The sequence below is a fragment of the Pelmatolapia mariae genome, linkage group LG20 (assembly GCF_036321145.2).
Source record: "Pelmatolapia mariae isolate MD_Pm_ZW linkage group LG20, Pm_UMD_F_2, whole genome shotgun sequence".
Taxonomy (NCBI): Eukaryota; Metazoa; Chordata; class Actinopteri; order Cichliformes; family Cichlidae; genus Pelmatolapia; species Pelmatolapia mariae.
This window is the reverse complement of record NC_086244.1, coordinates 9830294-9856354: the sequence shown is the minus strand read 5'-3', so window position 1 is coordinate 9856354 and position 26061 is coordinate 9830294. Positions and strand designations below refer to the sequence as shown.

The window sequence follows — 26061 nt, the reverse complement described above, 5'->3', positions numbered from 1 at the left end:
ATTTTTCCTATAATGGTGGGCCGGTCTCTAGTCAAAACGCCCAGGCCGATTCTTTGTCCTAGTCTAGCCCTGTATGCAGCTCATCTGCAATCTGGTGTTACCTACATCTTCCTATTCGGAAGGCAGAATTTTCGAGTTCTGAGTACAATCGAAAGCACCACACCTGCAGTTTTCGTGTTGGATGTAAAAAAACGCACATGACGCTGTGACGTAGGCTAGAATCATGGCGGCGGTCAACGACGGTCCAGGCGTGGGATTTCTCTCGTGGAAATATGCACATTATTTTTTCCTTTCTGTTGGTAGGTGGCACACTGCACTTGTGGCAAGTAAGCAAACTAGAAGACTGGCAATCTTGCTGGATATCCAGTTACGGAAGCAACACATTAACAAGAGAATTCTGAGTAAAACCAAAGTTACTTTCCCTAGTAACTAGTTACTTTGAAAGTAATGAGTAACTTGAAGTAACTGAGTTACTTTTGATAGAAGTAACTAGTAATGTAACTAAGTTACTAATTTAAAGTAACTTACCCAACACTGATCATGTATCACGTTATACAGTCATAGGGTTTTATTTCTGGGTAGAAAATGAACTAATTTGAATGTTTTATGTTTACAGGTATTCCTCCATGTCCAACTCCACCTCCTGGTATGAGAAAACTTTTTTTTTTTTTTTAATTGTCTTGATCCATAGATATAGTTAAACCCATTATTTAGCTGTTGCACTGGCAGCATGTAGTATTGTCAGTATGACAAAGTCTGAAAGAAAAGCTCATCCTAATAATTTTAGCTGTGATCACAGAACAGAAAATCTAAATTCTATTGTTCTTCATCTGCATATAAATGGTAACGAATCTTTTTAGGGTTTTTTTCTTTCTTTCTTTTTGAAAGCCTCAGTCCATGGCCTCAGTCCTTGGTGATGCAAGTTTTGCTCATTAATTGTTTTTAAGCACAGGTTTTTAAAATAGAGAGGACTGGAGAGGAAAACTATCTTATGTCTTTCTCCATATCCTTTGTTAAATATTAAGTTTTTGTCTCCGTAGGAAATAGAGAAACTGTAACTTTTTTTTATTTTCAGTCACAGCAGCATGTTAACAACAAAACTTTGAACATACAGTAGTTTGCTGTTCAGTATTTACAATACCCCAAAAGATAACAGAAAAAGAGAAGGAAAACAAACCAAAGAAACCCCTACAAAACAAACAAACAAACAACAAACACAAATATAAAAATAAAATGTATAAGGGACATTCAGTGTACAGTTAACTAGGATAGTAATATAGAGATATGGTATCCGGTCATGATAAGGTGGTCATTTTAAATGTTTCCATGTACATCAGGAATGGCTGCCATGCCTTAAGAAATTTGGTGGTTGAACCTGCCAGTGTATATCTCATCTTTTCTACATGCAAAAACCTCATGAGCTCTGCAAGCTACTGTTCATGTGTGGGAGGAACTTCCTGCTTCCATCTTAAAAGTATAAGGCACCTTGCAATAAGAGAAGCAAAGGCAATAGAATTCGAATAGTATTTTGGCAAAGTGATGTTTCGAGGTCTTACCCCAAAGATAGCCGTTGGAGCAGAAGGATCAGTATGATATAATATGGCCCTGTAAGGATGCTTTTAAGCTTTCCCAAACCGTACTGTAGGCCATGCCAGGCGTAATATATTATATATATGTCATGGTGGGCTGTGTGGCAGGCAGGCAGGAAAAATGACCCAAAATGCAGGACTCTCAAGACGGGACTGGAACTCAAAAAGTAGCATAATTGCTGGCAAAACTTCCTCGTTAAATAAATCTCACAAAACAAAACTCAGAACAGAGGCGCTGGAAGACTGGACATAACAAACACACAGCATATTGAGGATACGACGTGACAGAGAGCAAAGGAAAACACAGGGCTTATATACACAGGGGAGTAATCAGGGAATGGGAAACAGGAGGGAGACACAGCTGGGAAAGACAAACAAATCACAAAAACGCAAACTTGACACTGAGAGAAAGAATGAAAGAATATAACACATGAAACAGAGAAGACAGTGACTTAAACTAGAGGCCAGAACAACAAATAACGTCAAGAGAACAAAACCAAGAATAACCCTTAATACAAAATCAAACCTCCACAACTCAAAAATACGAACAAATCATAATTTAGAAAAACACCAAAACAGAAAAAGAAAATGCTGGGTCAAAATGACCCAGAACTGACAATATATATTTTTATATAACTGTCCTTAGTGTTCTCATTACCAATTCTTCCTATATCAGTTCAATTTAGTTTTGGTTATATAGCGCCAAATCACAACAAGCTTCTCAGGGCACTTTATATTGTAAGATTATAAGAACATACAATAAATAATCTATGCGCAAACTGTCATTGTTTTATGTAAATATCAGGTCCTGTGATTGTGAGCAGTTCATTTGATGAATTGTCTTCTTTTCTCCACAGAGCCAGTGGAAATAGTCGTTGACATTGAAATTCCAGTATCCAGTGTGCTCCCAAAATTCAATGATGAAATAAGACACGCTTTGCAAAATTTGTCCTTCCCATATCTCATCACTCAGTCTTTAATAATAGAGGACCTAAATTTCACCACATGTAAGAATTTTGTGGTCATTAAAATTAAATGCTGTTTACAAAATGGTGCATTATTTATTAACTTTCTGTCATGCTCTTAAAACTTTTCAAAAGGGTGCTATCCAAACTCCACTGGAGGACTCCAGTGTCAGTGTGAAGACCAGTTTGCTTGGTCATGTAACAAGTGTGCTGAGTACGGCGCATGCAGTAATTTCACTTCACAAACCTGTGATTGCATAAAGGGACTTCCTCTAAGTGGGGAGTTCTGTCAACCAATCACAAGTAAGAACATATATCATCTAGCTGTTGGATGAACAGACTACTGCCTTTATCAAATAAATAAATGAACTTTTCAACTGTCTGATTAGCTAACATTGTGTTATGAGAGTGATTAGACAATAGACATTAGAAATGAATTGCACTGTGTTTCCACAGTGCAATTCATTCTATACTCACTGTATTAAAGAAACATTAACACATCTGACACTGCATTCATTATCCTTGCTGACATTTCTATGACATAACCAAAGTCATGGTGTTTAGTTTCTGGCTTGAAAATTAAATAATTAAACATATAATGTTTTTCCACAGGCGTCGCTCCTTGCCCAACACCACCTCCTGGTATGACAAACATCTTTGTTATTCATTTGTGGAAGCACAGTTCAATTCATTCTATACACACTGTATTAAAGAAACATTGACAGATCTAACACTGCGTTCATTATTTGCAAATTCTTTAAATGTGACACACATTTATATATTGTTGTTCTTTAAAAGAATACTGTACAGGATGTTCAAAACATCACCTCTATTGTTTCTTTGTATGCCTGAGATATAGTGTAAACTATTAAAACATAAAAAATTGTATTTGAAGAAACACCAGACGAACTGAGCAGCCCAGTCTCATGGCAGTTTGTGAATTCATCACTACACAAGTATCTGATTGTTTGTGTTCAAAGACACAAATGATCTTGTTATGTTTAATTTGTATTTTGGGTGTGTTATCAAATATCAATATGTAAGAAATTATTTTTACAATGGAAAGTGTATACAATATTTTATTTAGAGAGAAAAACATGGGGGCCATCAACTTGACAACAAAGAAAACACTTTCAAAAGATATGGCTACTGTTGTGCTTTAGCTCAGTCGCTGCTAATTTTCTAAAACTTACCAAGTAGCTTTTTAGGCATTAACCTAAACCCATGTGTTGTTAATGGATAAACCTAGACAAGTAACATACTTTAATAAATAATGCATTCTTAAATGATAAAGATATTTGAAAATCTGAAACGTGCATGAGTCGAACTTGGGTCAGTTTCACATTTTCACGTAAATATAGTTTCCCATCATTGTAACAGTTGTATGTGATGGATTTTCCCCTTTTCTCCTTCACAGCACCAGTGGACTTTGATATAGACCTTGAACTGCACATCCCAGTATCTAGTGTGCCCCAAAATTTCAGTGTTGTGCTCAGAAATATTCTGAGAAATTTCTCCTTCCCCAAAATCATCACTGGGTCTTTAACACTGAAAGACTTGAACTTCACCACATGTAAGGACCTGATCTTATTTGACTTTTGCACTCCAACCGATTTAATGCTGTTCATATGGTCCTGTATGAGTTGTGAACTGTGTTTTGTTCTTCTTTTAAATGTCTTGAAAAGGGTGCTATCCAAACTCCACTGGAGGACTCCAGTGTCAGTGTGAGGACCAGTTTGCTTGGTCATGTAACAAGTGTGATGAGTACGGCGCATGCAGTAATGTCACCTCACAAACCTGTGATTGCATAAAGGGATTTCCTCTGAGTGGGGAGTTCTGTCAACCAATCACAAGTAAGAACTGATATCATCTAGCTGTTGGATGAACAGACTACTGCCTTTATCAAATAAATAAATGAACTTTTCAACTGTCTGATTAGCTAACATTGTGTTATGAGAGTGATTAGACAATAGACATTAGACATGAATTGCACTGTTTCCACAGTGCAATTCATTCTATACTCACTGTATTAAAGAAACATTAACACATCTGACACTGCATTCATTATCCTTGCTGACATTTCTATGACATAACCAAAGTCATGGTGTTTAGTTTCTGGCTTGAAAATTAAATAATTAAACATATAATGTTTTTCCACAGGCGTCGCTCCTTGCCCAACACCACCTCCTGGTATGACAAACATCTTTGTTATTCATTTGTGGAAGCACAGTTCAATTCATTCTATACACACTGTATTAAAGAAACATTGACAGATCTAACACTGCGTTCATTATTTGCAAATTCTTTAAATGTGACACACATTTATTAGGGGTGCAACGATACTCGTATCGATATTGAACCGTTCGATACAGTGCTTTCGGTTCGGTACGCATGTGTATCGAACAATACAAAATTTTTAATTTATTTTATCAACTTTTCTTCTGACGATGCTGTCTGTGTTGAGAGCTCAGTGGATCTGCGTTCGACTACTCTGCCTAGGCTGCACTGTCGAGCGCAGATCCACTGAGCGCAGCGCAAGCTAGCAAGACAGAAGCTTAGCTCGTTGCAACATGGCAAATTGAACCTCCCCCACCCTCATTCAGATCTGGCCTTTGGAACTGTTTTGGTCTTCATGTGAAGTATGACCCTGAAGGTAAGCGCTTCATGGACAAAAGTAAAACAGTATGTCGGATGTGCCACGCAATGCTCAATTACATGGGTGGGAACTAGTGCTTAGCGCAGTTTGCTCGTTAACGTGTTGACGCTGTCCAGCCCCACGCACGGGGCGATCCGCGGTAGCTCGTTAACGGAGATTTGCCGTGTTGTGGCATTAATGTCATTTCAGATTAACGCTGGCAGCACTAGTGGGAACACAACGAATATGACTGCACATTTACTCCGACATCATCCTAGTGCAAAGACAAGTGGAAGCAGACAAAAACAACAAGCACGCATGCTACAAACTTTACCCGAGTCATTTAGACAGCCGTTAGCACATGATTCTCCTTATGGGGACCTGATATGTTTAATATGCTGCTGAGAATATAGCCCAGAAGACGCGTATAGTATAGCTTTTATTTTGGAAAGAGCCATTTCTCTGTAATAAACTCTCTTTTCCAAAGATGAGGGATTTCTCCATGAGATATTTATGTTTTTATTACTTTGTCGTTTCAGCAACATTAAATTTAAAAACTGTACTTTTGAGTTAAAATATATATTTATAATTTTAATAAATGACAAATTAAAAAAGCATGAACATTTTTTGTATCGAAAAAATATCGAACCGTGACACCAAAGTATCGAACCGAACCGAACCGTGAATTTTGTGTATCGTTGCACCCCTAACATTTATATATTGTTGTTCTTTAAAAGAATACTGTACAGGATGTTCTAAACATCACCTCTATTGTTTCTTTGTATGCCTGAGATATAGTGTAAACTATTAAAACATAAAAAAAATGTATTTGAAGAAACACCAGACGAACTGAGCAGCCCAGTCTCATGGCAGTTTGTGAATTCATCACTACACAATTATCTGATTGTTTGTGTTCAAAGACACAAATGATCTTGTTATGTTTAATTTGTATTTTGGGTGTGTTATCAAATATCAATATGTAAGAAATTATTTTTACAATGGAAAGTGTATACAATATTTTATTTAGAGAGAAAAACATGGGGGCCATCAACTTGACAACAAAGAAAACACTTTCAAAAGATATGGCTACTGTTGTGCTTTAGCTCAGTCGCTGCTAATTTTCTAAAACTTACCAAGTAGCTTTTTAGGCATTAACCTAAACCCATGTGTTGTTAATGGATAGACCTAGACAAGTAACATACTTTAATAAATAATGCATTCTTAAATGATAAAGATATTTGAAAATCTGAAACGTGCATGAGTCGAACTTGGGTCAGTTTTACATTTTCACGTAAATATAGTTTCCCATCATTGTAACAGTTGTATGTGATGGATTTTCCCCTTTTCTCCTTCACAGCACCAGTGGACTTTGATATAGACCTTGAACTGCACATCCCAGCATCTAGTGTGCCCCAAAATTTCAGTGTTGTGCTCAGAAATATTCTGAGAAATTTCTCCTTCCCCAAAATCATCACTGGGTCTTTAACACTGAAAGACTTGAACTTCACCACATGTAAGGACCTGATCTTATTTGACTTTTGCACTCCAACCGATTTAATGCTGTTCATATGGTCCTGTATGAGTTGTGAACTGTGTTTTGTTCTTCTTTTAAATGTCTTGAAAAGGGTGCTATCCAAACTCCACTGGAGGACTCCAGTGTCAGTGTGAGGACCAGTTTGCTTGGTCATGTAACAAGTGTGATGAGTACGGCGCATGCAGTAATGTCACCTCACAAACCTGTGATTGCATAAAGGGATTTCCTCTGAGTGGGGAGTTCTGTCAACCAATCACAAGTAAGAACTGATATCATCTAGCTGTTGGATGAACAGACTACTGCCTTTATCAAATAAATAAATGAACTGTCTGATTAGCTAACATTGTGTTATGAGAGTGATTAGACAATAGACATTAGAAATGAATTGCACTGTGTTTCCACAGTGCAATTCATTCTATACTCACTGTATTAAAGAAACATTAACACATCTGACACTGCATTCATTATCCTTGCTGACATTTCTATGACATAACCAAAGTCATGGTGTTTAGTTTCTGGCTTGAAAATTAAATAATTAAACATATAATGTTTTTCCACAGGCGTCGCTCCTTGCCCAACACCACCTCCTGGTATGACAAACATCTTTGTTATTCATTTGTGGAAGCATAGTTCAATTCATTCTATACACACTGTATTAAAGAAACATTGACAGATCTAACACTGCGTTTATTATTTGCAAATTCTTTAAATGTGACACACATTTATATATTGTTGTTCTTTAAAAGAATACTGTACAGGATGTTCAAAACATCACCTCTATTGTTTCTTTGTATGCCTGAGATATAGTGTAAACTATTAAAACATAAAAAATTTTATTTGAAGAAACACCAGACGAACTGAGCAGCCCAGTCTCATGGCAGTTTGTGAATTCATCACTACACAGTTATCTGATTGTTTGTGTTCAAAGACACAAATGATCTTGTTATGTTTAATTTGTATTTTGGGTGTGTTATCAAATATCAATATGTAAGAAATCATTTTTACAATGGAAAGTGTATACAATATTTTATTTAGAGAGAAAAACATGGGGGCCATCAACTTGACAACAAAGAAAACACTTTCAAAAGATATGGCTACTGTTGTGCTTTAGCTCAGTCGCTGCTAATTTTCTAAAACTTACCAAGTAGCTTTTTAGGCATTAACCTAAACCCATGTGTTGTTAATGGATAAACCTAGACAAGTAACATACTTTAATAAATAATGCATTCTTAAATGATAAAGATATTTGAAAATCTGAAACGTGCATGAGTCGAACTTGGGTCAGTTTCACATTTTCACGTAAATATAGTTTCCCATCATTATAACAGTTGTATGTGATGGATTTTCCCCTTTTCTCCTTCACAGCACCAGTGGACTTTGATATAGACCTTGAACTGCACATCCCAGCATCTAGTGTGCCCCAAAATTTCAGTGTTGTGCTCAGAAATATTCTGAGAAATTTCTCCTTCCCCAAAATCATCACTGGGTCTTTAACACTGAAAGACTTGAACTTCACCACATGTAAGGACCTGATCTTATTTGACTTTTGCACTCCAACAGATTTAATGCTGTTCATATGGTCCTGTATGAGTTGTGAACTGTGTTTTGTTCTTCTTTTAAATGTCTTGAAAAGGGTGCTATCCAAACTCCACTGGAGGACTCCAGTGTCAGTGTGAGGACCAGTTTGCTTGGTCATGCGACAAGTGTGATGAGTACGGCGCATGCAGTAATGTCACCTCACAAACCTGTGATTGCATAAAGGGATTTCCTCCTGATGGAGAATTCTGTGAACCAGTCACAAGTAAGGACCTTGTCGTTTTTATAACAAAATGTATTTTTTTATTCACTTTAAATTCATCAAGTTTGTGTCATGAGTGTTCTCAATGTCACTAAAACAATATAAGGAATTCTTGAATGTTTCTCCCCAGGTTTCATTCCCTGTCCACCAATGCCAACAACTACAACAACTCTGATTCCAAACACAACAACACCAGATCCTGCTGCTACACCACCAATGCCAACAACTACAACAACTCTGATTCCAAACGCAACTACACCTATGCCAAACACAACAACACCAGATCCTGCTACTACAACACCAATGCCAACAACTACAACAACACTGATTCTAAACACAACTACACCTATGCCAAACACAACAACACCAGGTCCTACTGCAACAAAACCATTACCAACAACTGCAACGACACTAATTCTAACTAATACAACAATTCTGATGCCAAATACAAACACACCAATGACAGACACAACAACAACACGGGTTTGGAGTACTACAACAGTGCCAACTATTACAACCACAGCGATGTCAACTACAACAACAACAGCAATGCCAACTACTACAACCACAGCAATGTCAACTACTACAACAACATCAACTACTGCTTTTGTTAAAACAGATAAATTTGATATGACCATAAATGTGGAATTTAGTAACACATACAATGATCCAAACAGTGTTTTTTTCAGAAATGTTAGCGCTGCTGTAAGTCTCAATTAGCCCCATCTTTCTGTCATTCAGTTTTCACATAATCTCAATCTACTCGATTCAGGTGGTTTAATTCATGTTTGGCAATGTCACTATCTCAAACAGATTCAAGCAGAAGCACAGAAGAACAAAATCACAGCACAATTAATTCAATTCCGGTAAGTCACATTATCTTTTTTAATATACCAATCCTAACAATTGTTTCTTTGTTTAGGTTTTTTTGTTTGTTTGTTTTTTTTACAGTTGTAAAAAAAACAAACAAACTTTGAAAATTTAGGTTAACCCCTAACCCTAACCCCCTAACCCTAACCCCTAACCCTAACCCTACCCTATTAGGACAACCAATAGCGATTTTCCTTACTGAGGAGTTGGCAACACTGGTTACACTCGCAGTAGCACAGGAACAGAGCGGGAGGGAAAGAGAGCCAGGGGCAACAACGTCACACTAGAAAGGTATTGTAATCTTCCACCACTATTTTCAGTTGCAGATGATAAAGGATTCAGAAAGTTTATTCATGCAGGCCCATATGACAGAGAATGTGCATCTTCTTTTTGTTTTCATATTTTAATTTATATTTAAAATATTGTTTTGTGTTCACTTTAAATTTGTTTAAAAGGAAAAAGCTGAAAATTTAAATAGTTAAAAGTTGAAATGTAAATAGTTGGTTTTTGTATTATATGATTTATTTATTACATTTTATGTGGAGTGAATAAATAAAAGTATATTTACGGTGGCCCCTAGAGACAAAGCACGTAAAAACTCCAAAACACGTAAAAACTCTATAGCACGTACAAACAACAAAGCACGTACAATCTCCGAAGCACATACAAACTCCAAAACATGTACAAACAAAAAAGCACATACAAACCCCGAAGCACGTAAAAACTCCCAAACATGTACAAAACACAACAGAAGTGCTCCAGGATGCTAGGCGCAGTGTTGAGCTTTTGTTACATAGTGGCTACACAAGCCAGGAAGTACCAACGATCGGATTTGGTGTGTGGTAGTAACAGGTAAATGAAAATTTTTTTAAATTATTTGAATATATAGGAGTGCTTGTGTATAAATACACAAACAATACATATATGCTTTCAATTGTGTAATTTAAGTGATCTAGGTAGCTCTGTTTTGGAAGTTCAGTTAACGCTAGAAATATGTTTTGGAGTTTGTATGTGCTTTGTCTCTAGGTGCCACCGTAAATATTTATATATAAACATATATAAATAAAACTACTTTTTTTACATTAGTAATTCCTGTTGTGCATAATTTTATATTGTTGTTAATAATAAATTAATTAAAGGAACAAAACAACCTGAAGAGCTGGTTGGGAGCCAAAACAGCCGGCTCTTTTTAGTGAGTCGAGCCGAAGGAGCCGGTTCTCTAAAAAGAGCCGAAAATCCCATCACTACTTCCTTCTAAATAAAACTACCCCACACCAAAATCCTATCTACACTTGGCACAATATATTCAGTTAGGTACCAGTTACCCCTGTACAGGAAGTCTCGACCGGATCTGTGTGTTACTGATCCTAGGGATATTATGCTAATAGGTTATCAGAAACTGATCTAAGGCCATGTCCACACTTTTCATTTAAAAATGCATCTTTTTCTCTCCGTTTTGGCCTTCCGTCCACACTGAGATGGTGTTTTTGGTCAAGGTAAACGGAGCTTTTTGAAAACGCTCTCCAAAGTGGATAAATTTAAAAACGCCGTGTATGCGTCGCAGTGTGGGCTGCGAAAACGGAGGCTTTTGAAAACGATGACGCATTTTAGTCATATGATGCAGTCATGTGACCAATTCAACTAAGATGGCGGACGGCATTGTACAGCAGTTGTTTGTTTGCTCTCAATTTTGACAGCCCTATTAAAAAATAATATAAGTTTCTACATGCTCCAGAAAGCTTCAGATAAAACTCAGCACTTTTCCTCGACATTTTGCCGCAACATTTCAAAGAGCCGTAAAGTAAATAAACGGCAGACGTTTCATGCATAGGCAGTACAGGAACGTAGCTTTTTCAGTGTGGATGAAAACAACTGAAAACGATAGTGTGGACGCGGAGTGTTTCTAGATAAAAATACCGTTTTCAAATTTATCCGGATTAGTCTAGACGTAGCCTAAGCTGGTGGTGAGGAAATTCACGTAAATCCAGATGATGCAACCCAGGAGCAATCTTAAAGCTCTTAAAGGCACATTCAACTGCCACATCTATAAAATCAGTTTTCCTGAGTCATCTATGGACTTGTTGAATAGCAAGATTAAACTTTAGTGCCCAGGAAAATAGGTCCCAGAGATCTGTTAATTTTAAGAGCTAGAACAACCTGTAAGAAGCATTATGAGATGTGATATTCATACCCTTGTTTTACTTTTGATGTTTCACAAAGAATTAAAAAAAAAAAAAAAGGATTGTCCACAATATTAGACTTTAAATGGAGATAGGATATTTTATTTAGTCAATTTAGCAGGCTGCAGACATAATCTTCTCTTGGCCAAATGTAGATCTAGTGAATCAGTACTAAATGCCCAGCTTACTCAAGGCTTCAATCCAAAACAGTAAGATGAGCAGAGAAAGGGCCAATTTGTAAATCCAATTTTTAGATTACATTTGCTTTGCCATGCCTAATCCTTCAGTGCTCCTCGCTTTAAAAACGAAGCAGATGGACCATTTCGAGGAAGAGTTTGCTCTCTGAATGGTTCATCTGCTTGTGACAAAATCCGGAGAGCAGTTCTTTATTAAGAGAAACATCACTTTATACTCTTTCACAAACTTTACTCTCCCCTTTCCCTAGTCCTGTTGAAATCACTTTTGACCCAAATGACACCAGTTGCACCATGCTTAAATCCTTTTTTTTACTGTTCATCGTAACCTTTGTACAAAAACACCTCCTATTCATGATACTATTGCACTTCATTAATTCAGAATCATTACAGAATGATTACTTCCACTTATTTTGTTACATTTATAATGCTGAATTTTAAGAAAATAACCATAGCGCAAACAACTTTTATATATTCCAGAACTCCATACTTTACCAATAATTATACAGCTAAACATTAAGCCCCTTATTTAGACCGACTCAGGCGGATGAGGCTTTGAGGATTTCAGTCTCTTCGACAGTCAGTCATATACAGTTTTTCTGGCAACCACCAGAGCAAGATTGCTATACAGAGAAGCGTTATTAATCGCTCCAGTGCTCTTGAGTCTACTGGCAGCATGCTTTACACCACCACATCCTACACTTTGCATTGCAATTGATGATGTAAGGCTTTAATGCAAACCGCTTGGCCATGGAAACCCATTCCATGAAGCTCTCTACACATTGTTCTTGAGCTAACCTGGAGGCCACATGAAGATTAGACAGATTTGTCTAAGTATCTGACAAGTCATTGGCTGTAACAATTGACTCTGCTGAAACTTGGCAACATCTGAGCACTATTTTACATTACCCATCACATAAAATACCCACTGATTGTTTGCCACTAATAATTGTCTGTAGAATATTGAGTACTAAGAAAGGTTCACAGCTGTACCATTCTAGAATTCACTGAGCTTCCGAGAATGACCCATTTTTTCACTAGTGTTCAATTTCAGATTTTATTTGTCACATACACAGTTCAACATGTAGTGAAATGCTTGTGTCCAAGATTTAGGTGGGGGAGTGAAAACCTTTGGCAATATTGTGTATCTAGTGAACGACAGTTCTCTGTAAAAAATAAATAAATAAATGAATTTAAAAAATGCATTGCTAATATCAAAGCTCAGAGGAAAGTGCCCTAACTGCTTTGAGCAGATAGGAGGGAAACAGCAACTCAAATAACCACTTGTTGCAACTAAGCAGTGCTGGGGAGTAACGGAATACATGTACCAGCGTTACGTATTTGAAATACAGAATATGAGTAACTGTATTCCATTACAGTTACCATTTAAAATGGTGATATTCAGAATACAGTTACAAATAAAAGGATTACACAGCGGTCTTTTCCTGTTTCATATGTTAGGCAATGCCCTCTCTATTTTTGGTAATTCCACGCCAGTGGAAACCCAAACAAAAAATGCATTAAGAGGATCTAATGCCTGGGTCTCAATCTTGCGGCCCATGTCACCCCTACTTGCGGCCTGCATAATGACATGAAGAAATATTTTTAAAAATTATTATTCAAAAAATTATTTAACCCACTGGGGTCGACGAACGCGCCGGAGCATCAAAATCACATGACCAATTTAAGATGAAACAGCAACAAGATGCAGCAACCCAGAGTCTCCATTTCAACTTGGGTCAAAAGTGCGGACTTCAAACTATATACCAGTTTTTAAATTGTGTCAATAGGCCATGTAAAACCGAAGTTATGATATAAGATACACGCAATGTTTTTTTCTGAACAAAACAGTGGTGTTTACAGCAGTAAGAAATGGTAAAAACAGCATTTTCTAAGGACAGCGCTAGCAAACACTCTCCACTTGCGAGTGGAAAAAGAAAAAACACCCCTTCCCTATTGGTGTTAAAGTGTACCATGTTAGCCAATCAAAAAATGATATGGCAACATGTGGCATTTGGTTGTTTATAGTGATGTACGATATCACTGATATCCTTTTTGATCCAATTCCAAGTAAAATCCAGGCTGGTACTGACAATACTGATCCAATACCGATACTTTGTTCAAAAACTTAGTGTGTTATTGTATTTCAAATTATAGCTTCATAATGATTACAGGACATCAGACTACTTGTTCTCATTGTTTAGTTATGAAAGAATTATCAGATAGAAATTAAAAAACCTGAAGTTGTGTGTTAATTGACGCTATTTGAACACGTTTATCTTTTCATTTTACATGTATATACTTGCCTGGACATTTCAACAAAAACATACAACATTCACACTTTCACTCATTCACAGTAGTGCTCTGCCACACTACAAAGGCAATCAGGCAGCTAACTGGGTAAAGGGTAGTGTGCCGTGACTTATGAGATGAAATCTCTGAACACATTTTAATCACCACTATATCACCGTGATTGTTACTTTCCAAAATAATTAGTTAACACAACAAAACACACCTTTCAGCTCTACATGTGTTTTGAAACTGGGTTTTTGGCGACCTGGTATGTCAATGTTTCTGTCTGTAGAGCAAAATGGTTCAGACATTTTTCATTGTGCATGGTTGAGGTTTATTTTTTTCAAAGGAACAAAGGTCTACATATTCAACTCGAACGATAAAAGCAAAGTATCGATCCAATTGTGCTAGTATCGATCCAATACCAATATAATATATATGTTACAAAATACATTTTGGGGCATGCATTCTGTAATCTGTAGTGGAATACATTTAAAAGTAACCTTCCCAGCACTGCAACTATGGTATACATTAGTTAGTAAAGACATTGGTGAATGCACAGCACATCAAACTTTGAAGCAAATGCACTACAGCAGCAGAAGCCATGTAGGTTGATACCTCTGTCAACTAACACTGACAAATAGTTTGTACATATTCTAAATCTGACAACAGAAGACTGGAAAAAATGTTGCCTGATCTGGATTTTATACCACATCACAAAGCTCAAATAATTTCAAATGACATTGAGTTCACCGTACTCAAATGGGCTCCATAATCACGTGATGTCAATCCAATAGAGCATCTTTGGGATGTTGTGGGATATGATCCATCTACACTTCAGTAAAAAGGATAGGGATCTAAACATTTTGACCAAATGGTAATGGCCTGCATTTGTATAGCGCTTTACTCAGTCCCTAAGGACCCCAAAGCGCTTCACACTACATTCAGTCATTCACCCATTCACGCACACATTCACACACTGGTGATGGCAAGCTACATTGTAGCCACAGCTGCCCTGGGGCGCACTGACAGAGGCGACCATTCCTTCACTCACTCCAAACAGTACCTCCATACCTGTCAATGCTCTTGTTATATCTCATTTAAATTACTGAAATTCTCTTCTCTATGGTCTACCTCATAAATATCTCCATAAATTGCAGTTGGTTCAAAATACAGCTGCTCGAATTTTTTCCAGAATTAGATCCACTGAACCTATAACGCCTGTTCTTGAACAGCTCCATTTCCTTCCAATTCACCTGTGTCACTTTCAAGATCCTGCTTCTTACTTTCAAAGAGCTTCATAACCTCGCTCCTCCATATTTATCTGATCTCCTCCATATGTATGCCTGACTACAATGGGACCTGTTAGGTCTAACACTTAAACGCCGCTGGCTCAGAGAACAATCATTTGTGTACAACCACAGTGCTTTTTGTCTTTTACTTGCTGCAAGGGGAGCCTGAGCGCTTCATCTGATCTCAGCCAACTCCAAACTCTGGGGCCATCTCACAGTCCTTTTATTAACATCAGTATTTACACAAACATCTCATTAATCATGCGACAGATAAGACACCCACCTGTGAACATGTGACGTGTGTGTCTGCGATGTGTGAGCATGTGATGTCACCAATATCCTCAGTCACCCCATATATGGCTTAACATTTTAACAAACCAGTGTTTAGAAAACAGAGCTGAGCATTCTTGCTAAAGATCTAATCATCTTGCACAATGACGACCATATTGATGCACAGTTCTCTAACAGGACTTTTAGTTGTTCTGCCCCTAGACTTTAGATGCACTTCCACCAGCTCTTCGAACTACAAACTCTCTCTGTACTTTTAAAACATCTCAAAACCCATCTATTCAGAACTCCATACCCTTTTATACTTGTTTATATACTTTCATGCTTGTTTTTTTTTTTTTTTTACCTTATGTTTAAATTTTGTTTTGCTATATTTTATTATATTGTATTGTTGTACTATTGTAAGGTGACCTTGGGGGTCTTAATGGAACCTATAAAAATGTATTATTATTATTATTATTATTAATAATAATAATAATAATAATAATAATAATAATAATAACAACAACTTGATTTTACCAAATGGTAAACTACTAACTTGTAAATTTTTCGAGAATTCTTTTTTAAGTTAGGTATAGTGCAAAGCTATTTAGGGGATTGGATTCCAAGTGCTAGTAGACTAAAAATATAAAACTGTGACTCAACTATCATTGACTTATCTGTAGGTGTGAGAGTGAAAATGTACATTACATGCCAGAAATGTTAGCGTTTCCAATCCTTTTCCATATTATAGGCGTGGAAGCACCATCGCTGAATACAATGTCACTGCTGCTACTTTACCAGTCATCCAAACACTAAACAATGGAATTTTTGACCAGCTAGCAAAAATCTACTCTATGATATCAGATGGTAAGCATTTGTCTACATTTGTGATTTTATTCAATTTTACGTATTTGTTTAATGTCATATCAAAAAACACATGAGATCATATGATTGTTTGATAATTTTTTTATATTTATGTTCATTTTAAAGACCCAGGGTCTCTGGGTTTTAAAATTGAAGGTACTGGATTTTGGGAGGATAAAGTCATTGTAACATGTGGCCCTCCACCATTGGATCTCTTTGGTACTGACTGGAGAGCAGAGTGGAGACGTGATGGCAATGTCATAGCTCCAGATGTAGGACACAGCATTTCAAAAAACGAAAGTTACTCAGTCTTATCTGTGTCGCAGTTCATTCGTGCCGACAGTGGTAAGAAGCACACAACTGCATTCCTTGAGGAAATTCACAAATCATATACATTTAAAATGCGAGTGCAGTCTCAGCATTTTTCAGTGATTCAGCAAGTGCAATTACAACATTCTGATTGGCTGGGTCGCTGCAACCCCAGAGGGTTAAGGAAAACTTTATTACTGCAATGGAGCAATCAATATTAGTGTAGAAGGACTGAAATCATTTGATTTAAATAGTTAAACCATTGCTGTTGCACAAGCCTTTCTCAAGAGAAAGAAATACCAAATTACAAGTGCCAGTGTAAATGTGTACTTGTGTGAACACAGATGTCAACTAATTCTTATTAGAAATCCTATTTAAATTTGGAAATAAGTGGTTGCTGAGCTCTTAATAATATAACAGTAATATAAAATGTTGCTAGACAGAGAATGGTATTGTTTAAACAAAATGAAGCACAATCTCGTTATTAGCTACATTACAGCTTTTTTGTAGGATGTAAAATGAAACACTGAATCTGTATAGGAGAACCAGCCATATTACAACTGTATAATACAGAAATAAGTGACACTGTCATCCCATATATTCTTATTTTTGTTTGGCAATACTATTTCATTTATGTATATAATAATTTACTTTCATTCCAGGAAATTATGAATGCAGGCTCATACGGAAAAAGGATGATTCATTTTATCGACAACGATCCAATGGAGCCTTCACACTCAAAGAGAAACCCTTGATCAGAGTGGACCCAATTGAAAAATTTTTGCAGTGTAGTGGTGAAAATGTGCCACTAAATTGCATTGTCAACAATGACGACAATATTAGTTTCACAAACACGAATATTAGCGGTAAATCTGAAACAAAGAATCAACAAAATGCAAATCAGCTATTGGGAAATATTTTCTCTGCTCATCTTGCAATGCTTACGTTATTTACTAATATGAGACAAAACTTTTTAAAAACTAGTCTGATTAATATTACATCAGATCTGAATGTTTAGGTTGTATTGCTATTCATATTGACTTTGTTGTTTCTGTGGTTTATCCAAAGGTAAAACAAGCATTTCCTATCAATATAAAACTGATAGCTGTGCAGGCAAAGAGCAGGATACAATTACCTGTCAATCAAATACCTATCCTGAATTCAAAAAGACAATAACACTCAGATTTTACAAAGGCAGTGAGTATTAACACATAACAAAGCAATTTATTAATTTCAGGTTAAAAATTATCTACATTTAATAAGGTCTTTTTTTTGTTTTTGTTTTATTAGATCCTCAAATATGTGATGATGTAACATTTGGAAAGGCAGTTAGTGGTTTCAGAGCCAGAATACCCTGTGCAAACAATGAGGAAGGAGAAAAGAGTGCATTGTGCAACAACAGAACATATACTGATAGACAAGACACCTGCATACTGCAACCCATTAAGGAGCTGCTTGACCAGTCTGAGGTGACTTATATAAACTGCCATGTTCTTTTTTGTTCTTTGTATTGTGGAAAATGTACCTTGGAGATAAATCACAGTATTACATATTTTAAAGAGTTTGTGTAATTGGACACTTTAGAAAGTTCACCTAAGTGAAGCCACAAAAATATTACACAAACCTCTCTTTAAGTTACTCTTTTAATTAAAGTTAATTTGCTGTGTGTTTTACTTGACAACTGTGACTATAAATTTCAAAACTAGATTATATCAAATGGTAAGATAGGCTCTTAAATGACTAGGTTTTTCTACTCCTATACATTTCAATTTTGCTGATGATGGAAATGACCATGTAATGTAATGTAAAATATAAATGGTTCTCAACACAATCCTGTTGATTCTATTCTGGGCTATAATGGAAGATGAATCCACCTCTCAAATTATTACAGCTCCTTCAACCAGTTTTCAAATGGATGGTATCCTGTTAGACAGCAAAACGATCATGTCTTAGGATTAAGTGGTGTTTTTATTTCTTGGTGAACATACTTGAGTTTTAGTTGATTTCAGTTTTCTAGTGTTAGTTTCAAGTTCCAGGGCTCTATGTACTACAAAGTAAGTTAAATATATACAGGGATTCTTTCCATTATTTGGACTCAACTGCCATAACATCAAACATCACAACAACTAAGGGGTAGGGGTTACATGAATAGGATGAGGGACCTATGGATTCTTCGATACCCAACATCCACAATGACGGCGAAACAACTAGTAGCTCAGGTCAGGGGGGAGATATCATCACCCCCACCCGAGATTGGGTACATAGCCCCAAGTGCGATAGGAGAAGGATCGTTGAGTGCAAGAGGAACTGACCTGAAAGATAGGATCATGGCCAAGCTTGAAACCTGGATCCCCCGTAGCCGGTTACCAAGATTACTGCTAGATGATGTTAATACAGCACTACGGATGATACCTACAACCACGATTACCGACACTAACAAGCTGATCTACAATACGGCAGCAGTGATCAGTGAGATGCTTGGCTACAAGTTGAACAGCCACAAGGGGCAGTACCCTCCATGGAGATGGAGGCTAGAGGGCAAGATCAAAGTAGCACGGAGGGAGGTTAGCCAACTAACGGAGTTGCAGAAAGGTGCGACATAAGAAATACAGCAAGCTGTCCATACCTGAGGCCTTGGAAACTGCCAAGCAAAGACTCACAGCCTTGGCCAGCCAGCCGCTTGAGGAGGTACACCAGAGAGATAGAAGGCAGGAGAATAAACCAGCTGTTCTCCACAGAACCAGCAAAGGTGTACTCTCAGTGGCAAGGGAACAATAAGAGAACAGCACCACCAAGGCTGGAGACGGAGCAATACTGGAAGAGCATATGGGAGAAGGACGCAACCCATAACGGCAATGCTCAGTGGCTAGTGGATCTGAGGGCAGACCATAGCCACCTCCCTGAACAGGGTCCAGTAACCATCACAGTGGCAGACATCCAAGAAAGGGTCTCCAGTATGAAGAGTTGGACAGCACCAGGGCCCGACATGGTTCACGCCTACTGGCTGAAGAAGCTGACTGCACTCCACGAGCGTCTGGCAGCACAAATGAACCAGCTGCTAGTTAACGAGAGACACCCGGAATGGCTAACCGAAGGTCGGACGGTCCTGATCCCCAAGGACCCCAAGAAGGGACCGGTCCCATCCAACTACCGACCAATAACCTGCCTCAGTACTACATGGAAGCTCCTGTCAGGCATCATATCGGCTAAGATGAACAGGCACATGGGTCAATACGTGAGCGGGGCACAGAAAGGGATTGGAAAGAATACCAGAGGCGCAAAACACCAGCTACTGGTAGACAGAACAGTCAGCCGAGACTGCAAGACCAGACTGACCAACCTGTGCACAGCCTGGATTGATTACAAGAAGGCCTACGACTCAATGCCCCACAGCTGGATACTGGAACGCCATAACCAAGTGGCCGGCATAGTATACAGAAACATCTGCGCCCAGTATGGCCTGGATTTCCGAGGTCAAAGTGGGAGATGCCCCCAAGGGTGGTGGAGAATGACCGGGCTAAGATCCTGTGGGACTTCCAGATACAGACGGACAAAATGGTGGTGGCTAACCAACCGGACATAGTGGTGGTGGACAAACAGAAGAAGACGGCCGTAGTGATTGATGTAGCGGTTCCGAATGACAGCAATATCAGGAAGAAGGAACACGAGAAGCTGGAGAAATACCAAGGGCTCAGAGAAGAGCTCGAGAGGATGTGGAGGGTGAAGGTAACAGTGGTCCCCGTGGTAATCGGAGCACTAGGTGCGGTGACTCCCAAGCTAGGTGAGTGGCTCCAGCAGATCCCGGGAACAACATCGGAGATCTCTGTCCAGAAGAGCGCAGTCCTGGGAACAGCTAAGATACTGCGCAGGACCCTCAAGCTCCCAGGCCTCTGGTAGAGGACCCGAGCTTGAAGGATAAACCGCCCGCAGGGGCGAGATGGGTGTTTTTTGGGGTTTTTTAAAATTGTTGTTAAATTGTACGTGCTTTGGAGCTTGTATGTGCTTTGGAGTTTGTACGTGCTTTGGAGCTTGTATGTGCTTTGGAGTTTGTACGTGCTTTGTCTCTAGGGCCCACCGTATATATTTATATATAAACATATATATATAGTTACCCGGATAAGACAACATTCTGCTTCATAGTACAAACCTCAGAAAGTTTTAAAAAAAAGATTTAAAAAAAGGATAACTACTGTACTAAAAAACCCCACCCAACAGAAATTAAAGTAAGTTGCAATGAGTCAATGATTATCAAGCCCTTTAACTTTGTGCAATACAAGTTTTACAGTTTTATACCATTTGTGATGACAGACAAACTGTTAATACAAAATAAACCCATTTAATAAAAATAAAACTTGTCAAATAAATAACCACTAAGTAAGTAGTGTTTCTTTGTTTTGCCACTACAGCACTATTTACAATTTGTGATCAGAAGACATGGAAAGCACAAATGAAACACATTATTCACTGTTCTGTTTATAACTGCAGGCAGATTAAGGTTAAAAGACTATAGTATAGTAAACGTAAGCCGGATTCTGTGAGGATTTCTACAAACAAAAACCTTTGAGATAGGAATTAGTAAATAGGAAGCCCAAGTTTGTCATTCTAACTTCAACATTGAGTTAAATTGTGAAACTAAATACTTTTTCTCTTCAACTCTTGCAGGTCTTGACTGCCACTACACTGCCAGCATTTTTGCAACAGCTCAGTAATGTTACTAATGGGAATTCTAATCAAGTGGTTAACTCACCTAAAAATATTGATGCTGTTGTTCAAATCCTCAGAAATGTAGCAGACAGAACAGAATTATTAAACATCTCAATCAATGAAAACTCAATGAAGGTACATGCTAGTTTACTGAAGTTTGAGTATTCTAAATAATACATGCTTTTTTAAATTTTGTATTTGTTTATTTAATCTAATACAGTTTTTTTTACTATAGGATATCCTGAGAACTGCAGGTGTTCTCACCACAGATCAGGCAAGGGACTCATGGAACATTCTGAACAAAAAAGATGAAAGTATCTCGTATAACATCTCTAAACCTGACATTGTTAGTTCATCATTATTGCAGTCTCTTGAAAATATAACAAAACACCTTGCCAGTTTCAATAATTCTGGTATTGACACGCCTTTAATCATCTTGAACAGAACTATTTACACAAACCCTATCATTGGTGATTTTAATTCTTCAGTGGAGATAGAAATACCAGAGAATGAGGGTAAAAATAAGTCAATCACAGTGATAACATTTGCCTCTCTGAATAATGTACTCCCTGCAAGAGAAATAGACAATTCATCGATTAAGGTCATCGGTGGCAGGGTTGTACTTGTTCAGTCAAGTGGCCAAATCAATAATATCTCTTTGACATTTGATATTTTAATTGATACACTGAGAAATCCAAAATGTGTCTTCTGGAACTTCAGTCTCCTTAATAATCTCGGAGGATGGGACGATGAGGGCTGTGAAGTGGTAAATTCAAATGAAACTGGAACTGTCACCTGCAACTGCAACCACCTGACCTCATTCTCTATCCTGATGTCACCAAACAGTCCAGATAGCCCAATTTTGGACTATATAACCTACATCGGAGTTGGCATTTCCATGGGTTCCTTGGTCATATGTCTCATCATTGAAGGACTCATATGGAGAAAAATAAGAACGAATGAAACCTCTTACCTGCGTCATGTTTCCATAGTTAACATTGCTGTGTCCCTCCTGATTGCAGATATTTGGTTTATATCTGGAGCAGCCATTTCACATGCAAAAAACCACTCAGCATGCACTGCAGCTACATTTTTTATCCATTTTTTCTACCTAGCTCTGTTCTTCTGGATGTTTGCCTCAGCTCTGTTGCTGCTCTACCGTACAACTAATGTCTTTGGTGGGGGTTTGTCTAAAGCATCTATGCTGGCCATTGGATTTTCTCTAGGCTACGGAGCTCCTCTAATCATAGCAATAGTAACTATAGCTGCAACTGTACCTGACAACAAATATATCAGAGAAAATGTAATCTGCTGGCTCAACTGGGATGAGTCCAAAGCTCTACTGGCATTTGTGATTCCTGCACTTTCAATAGTGCTGATAAATCTCATTATCCTGGTTGTGGTTTTGTACAAAATTATAAGGAGAAGGGTTGGAACAACTGCTGCACAAGCAGGTGAAAGGAGCGTTTTACTGGTTATTGTCAAGAGTTTGGCTGTGCTTACACCATTTTTTGGAATAACTTGGGGTTTGGGAGCTGGACTTCTGGCGGATCCAAAAAACATGGGAATCAATATTGCATTCGCATTCTTCAATTCGCTACAGGTACAAATAAACTTTTTACCTCTTTATACCATAATAGCAGAATATTTAATCACTGAATCCTTGATAACGGACATTACTCTGTCTTTTAAAAAAGGGCTTCTTTATTTTGGTGTTTGGGACACTGCTGGATGGTAAGGTATGTACAGCTCAATTTTAAGTCAGGTTAATAAATAAGTGCTTATTGTTGAATTACTTTAAATTAATGTTAAATGATATAATTTGGTTTAACCAACAAAGTGCTTATTGTCTACAAACCTTTACTGACAAAGGAATATGAATTGTAATAATACTACACTAAAATCCTCTTGTCAAGTCAAACTTCTGCCTTTTAGTGCCATTTCATGGGTTCTCTGTAAGTCCATATAAATGACTAATTCAGACTTGATGGTGAAAGTAGCAAACAGCAGGTGGGCCCACACTTCATTAAATAACAGTTATATGTATGTGTTCATATCCCACACAAGCACACAAAAAAGCAAGATAAACATCACCATAGACTTACAAAAATACAAGATTCCTTTTAGTGTTCGGCTGGGCATCATGAATTAATTTAATTTTACAGCTAACTTGTGCAACTTCCATTGTAGTGTTCTAACACTTGAGATTTCACTTATCAGGTGCGGTCAGCAATAGCATCATATGCACAACCGTCCAGAAGTAGGACAGGGGTAAGAACAGTTTTCGTCTTCATTTTTTCTTTCCTTATTTTTGGATCTCAGCCAACTTGTTTTTTGTTTTGTTTTTTTCAAATATTGCATGATTTGTTTTTTGTATTGTTTTTTAGAGCACAAGTGCTGGAAACTCATCGTCAAGTGGACTTCGATTTTTAAGGAACTGGAGACGTGGAAGAGGTAAATAACAATTTAAAAAAAGAACATATAAAGATGCAGGAAAAGCTGTGTGTTGTTAGATGTGCTTGTACCTTAATTAGGCAGTCCAACACAGAAAACAATTGGATGGGTTGCACATTAACACATATAAAATGTATTTTTTAATTTTATTTATTCATACAATTATTTTACTTCTTACGTCAACATCCTGTTGTAGTACTGTGTCTACTGTGTATTATTTTTTTGCCACAGATTAACTATACTGCTCTGTTTTTTTTAGATGGATACAACATGACATCCAGTGCATCCAGTGATTTACATTCGGCTAGCAACACATAATGAATGCAGAAATCTATGGTTATTCAGATAACCAACAAGAAGTCAGGCTTTTCTTTGTTCCTTTTTCCCATAGTATCAGTAAGTTAATCTTTTATGGTTTTATTAATAGCTTATATAATATTTAATCCCAGAAGAATTTGGCTTGGTTTTTAAGGAAAACAAATAAGGAAAAATGTGTGATCACCAAAATATTTTTGAATGGCATAATAAATTTTGGAATTGTAATCAAACTTTAAAAAAAATTATGTAATCTTTGTCATCTTTGATTTTGATTTGCATGCATGATTATCAACACAGCACAGAGCATAGATTTGTAGTTATTCTAATAGATTTTTATCAATCTATATATGTTTTTAAAGAAAAGAGTTGAGTGTTCTTATATTCTGAAGAGTGAGTAGATTTGATGTCTGATGTAAACATAAGTAAAACATTGTACTCGCAATATACACAGAAATACAAACTACCTTTTTTTTTTTAAGTTTTTGTGTTGGGGACATCTACTGTCTCAAAATCTTGCCGTTTCATTCTGTGTCAGTATGTATCATGGCACAGTCCCACAAAGATCCTCATGAAAACTATTAATTGAGCTGTAACAATTTCATTCATTTGTTATTCAATAATTTCTGGTAATTTTTTATTTTGTGCATTTTGTGAAGTAGCCCTGTGTTGTAAATATAAAACAGATGTCAGGGCACTGTTGCACATTAGGTAGATCTTAATACTGAAAATGCTGAAATTTCTCATACTCATGTTAATTTTACCCATATTTTTTTTTCTTTGCAGACCAGATAACTGTTATTCTAATTAGCACCTTCATAATCTTTATTGGCTACTAAAAGATTAACTACGTATGCTTTCTGTGCGCCTTTTGTGCATTTAATGTGGTATGTTTTTGGATAGCTTTGACATGCCTTAATTTTGATCCTGATTAATAATGTATAAAACTAAAACTAGCTTTCTATTACTAATTATGTCCTGAATTTGTTAAACTTTTATTCAGAATTTGGTGATTAAAATCTTTTAAAAATCCCAATCTTGTGTCAAACTCCAGCTTCACACACCCTGTTAATCTGGCAGATTTGTTTGAAGTATCCTAAAATCCAAATTCCTAAAAAGAAACAAAAAAAAACTGAATTGGAATGACACACAGACGTAGTTCATAATAGTGGTGTGCGGATCGATATTGAAATATCGATTCTTCCGATACCAGTAATTTATGTTCTAGAATCGATTCTCATATTAAAATATCGATATTTTAGTACTTTGGGGTAAATTTGTAGTGTTTCATTAACAGGAACGGTGGAAAGAAACTATATCATTCAGATCGTCTAAATTGGAAGGAACTACTTCCTCTTACGCCTTTCATAGACATATGTGAAATACGGCTGGATAAATGTGTCGCAGCCCCTGGCGCGCGCACTCTGAGCTGAGCGTAAACGGAGTCATGTGTGGATGTATTTTACCTCCACAAACAGCCAAGACGCGGTTTGCGATACATGTGGCAAGACAGTGAGGTGTTGTGGCAGCACCACTAAGCTCGTCAAACACCTGAGAGTAAATCATATCATAGAATATGATGAGCTTATGTTGAGGCGAACTGAAGATGAGTAGAGGGAACGGGTCTGGTGCCGATCTGCGATGCGTTTGTTGTTCTCTTTTGTGCGTAGTAGGGCTGCTTGAGTGGCCCGCCAAACTCGACAACACATGCTTAAATGAGCCTGGACGGAGGGTACAGAGTGCTCACCTTCCACAGCAGGAAATAGAGGAGGCTGATATCCCAAGGAGGCTTTGAA

The 26061-nt window shown here is 37.4% G+C and overlaps 2 protein-coding genes across 2 annotated transcripts in view; one reads left to right on the top strand and one right to left on the bottom strand.

The window, feature by feature from the left end:
• Positions 1–25060, top strand: part of LOC135932278 (adhesion G protein-coupled receptor F5-like) — a 43268-nt gene extending 18208 nt beyond the window's left edge. Inside the window, exons 2-14 of the mRNA XM_065469680.1 lie at positions 2690–2782; positions 3972–4127; positions 4240–4407; positions 6547–6702; positions 6815–6982; positions 8089–8244; positions 8357–8524; positions 9024–9173; positions 18083–18261; positions 21455–21631; positions 21732–23099; positions 23194–23235; positions 25052–25060. Coding sequence (XP_065325752.1) covers positions 2690–2782; positions 3972–4127; positions 4240–4407; positions 6547–6702; positions 6815–6982; positions 8089–8244; positions 8357–8524; positions 9024–9173; positions 18083–18261; positions 21455–21631; positions 21732–23099; positions 23194–23235; positions 25052–25060 — 2990 coding nt within the window. The remainder of the gene's footprint in view (positions 1–2689; positions 2783–3971; positions 4128–4239; positions 4408–6546; positions 6703–6814; positions 6983–8088; positions 8245–8356; positions 8525–9023; positions 9174–18082; positions 18262–21454; positions 21632–21731; positions 23100–23193; positions 23236–25051) is intronic.
• LOC134618430 (PAN2-PAN3 deadenylation complex catalytic subunit PAN2-like) overlaps positions 1–26061 on the bottom strand; it is a 93749-nt gene that overhangs the window by 50138 nt on the left and 17550 nt on the right. The gene's annotated exons all lie outside the window — the stretch shown is intronic.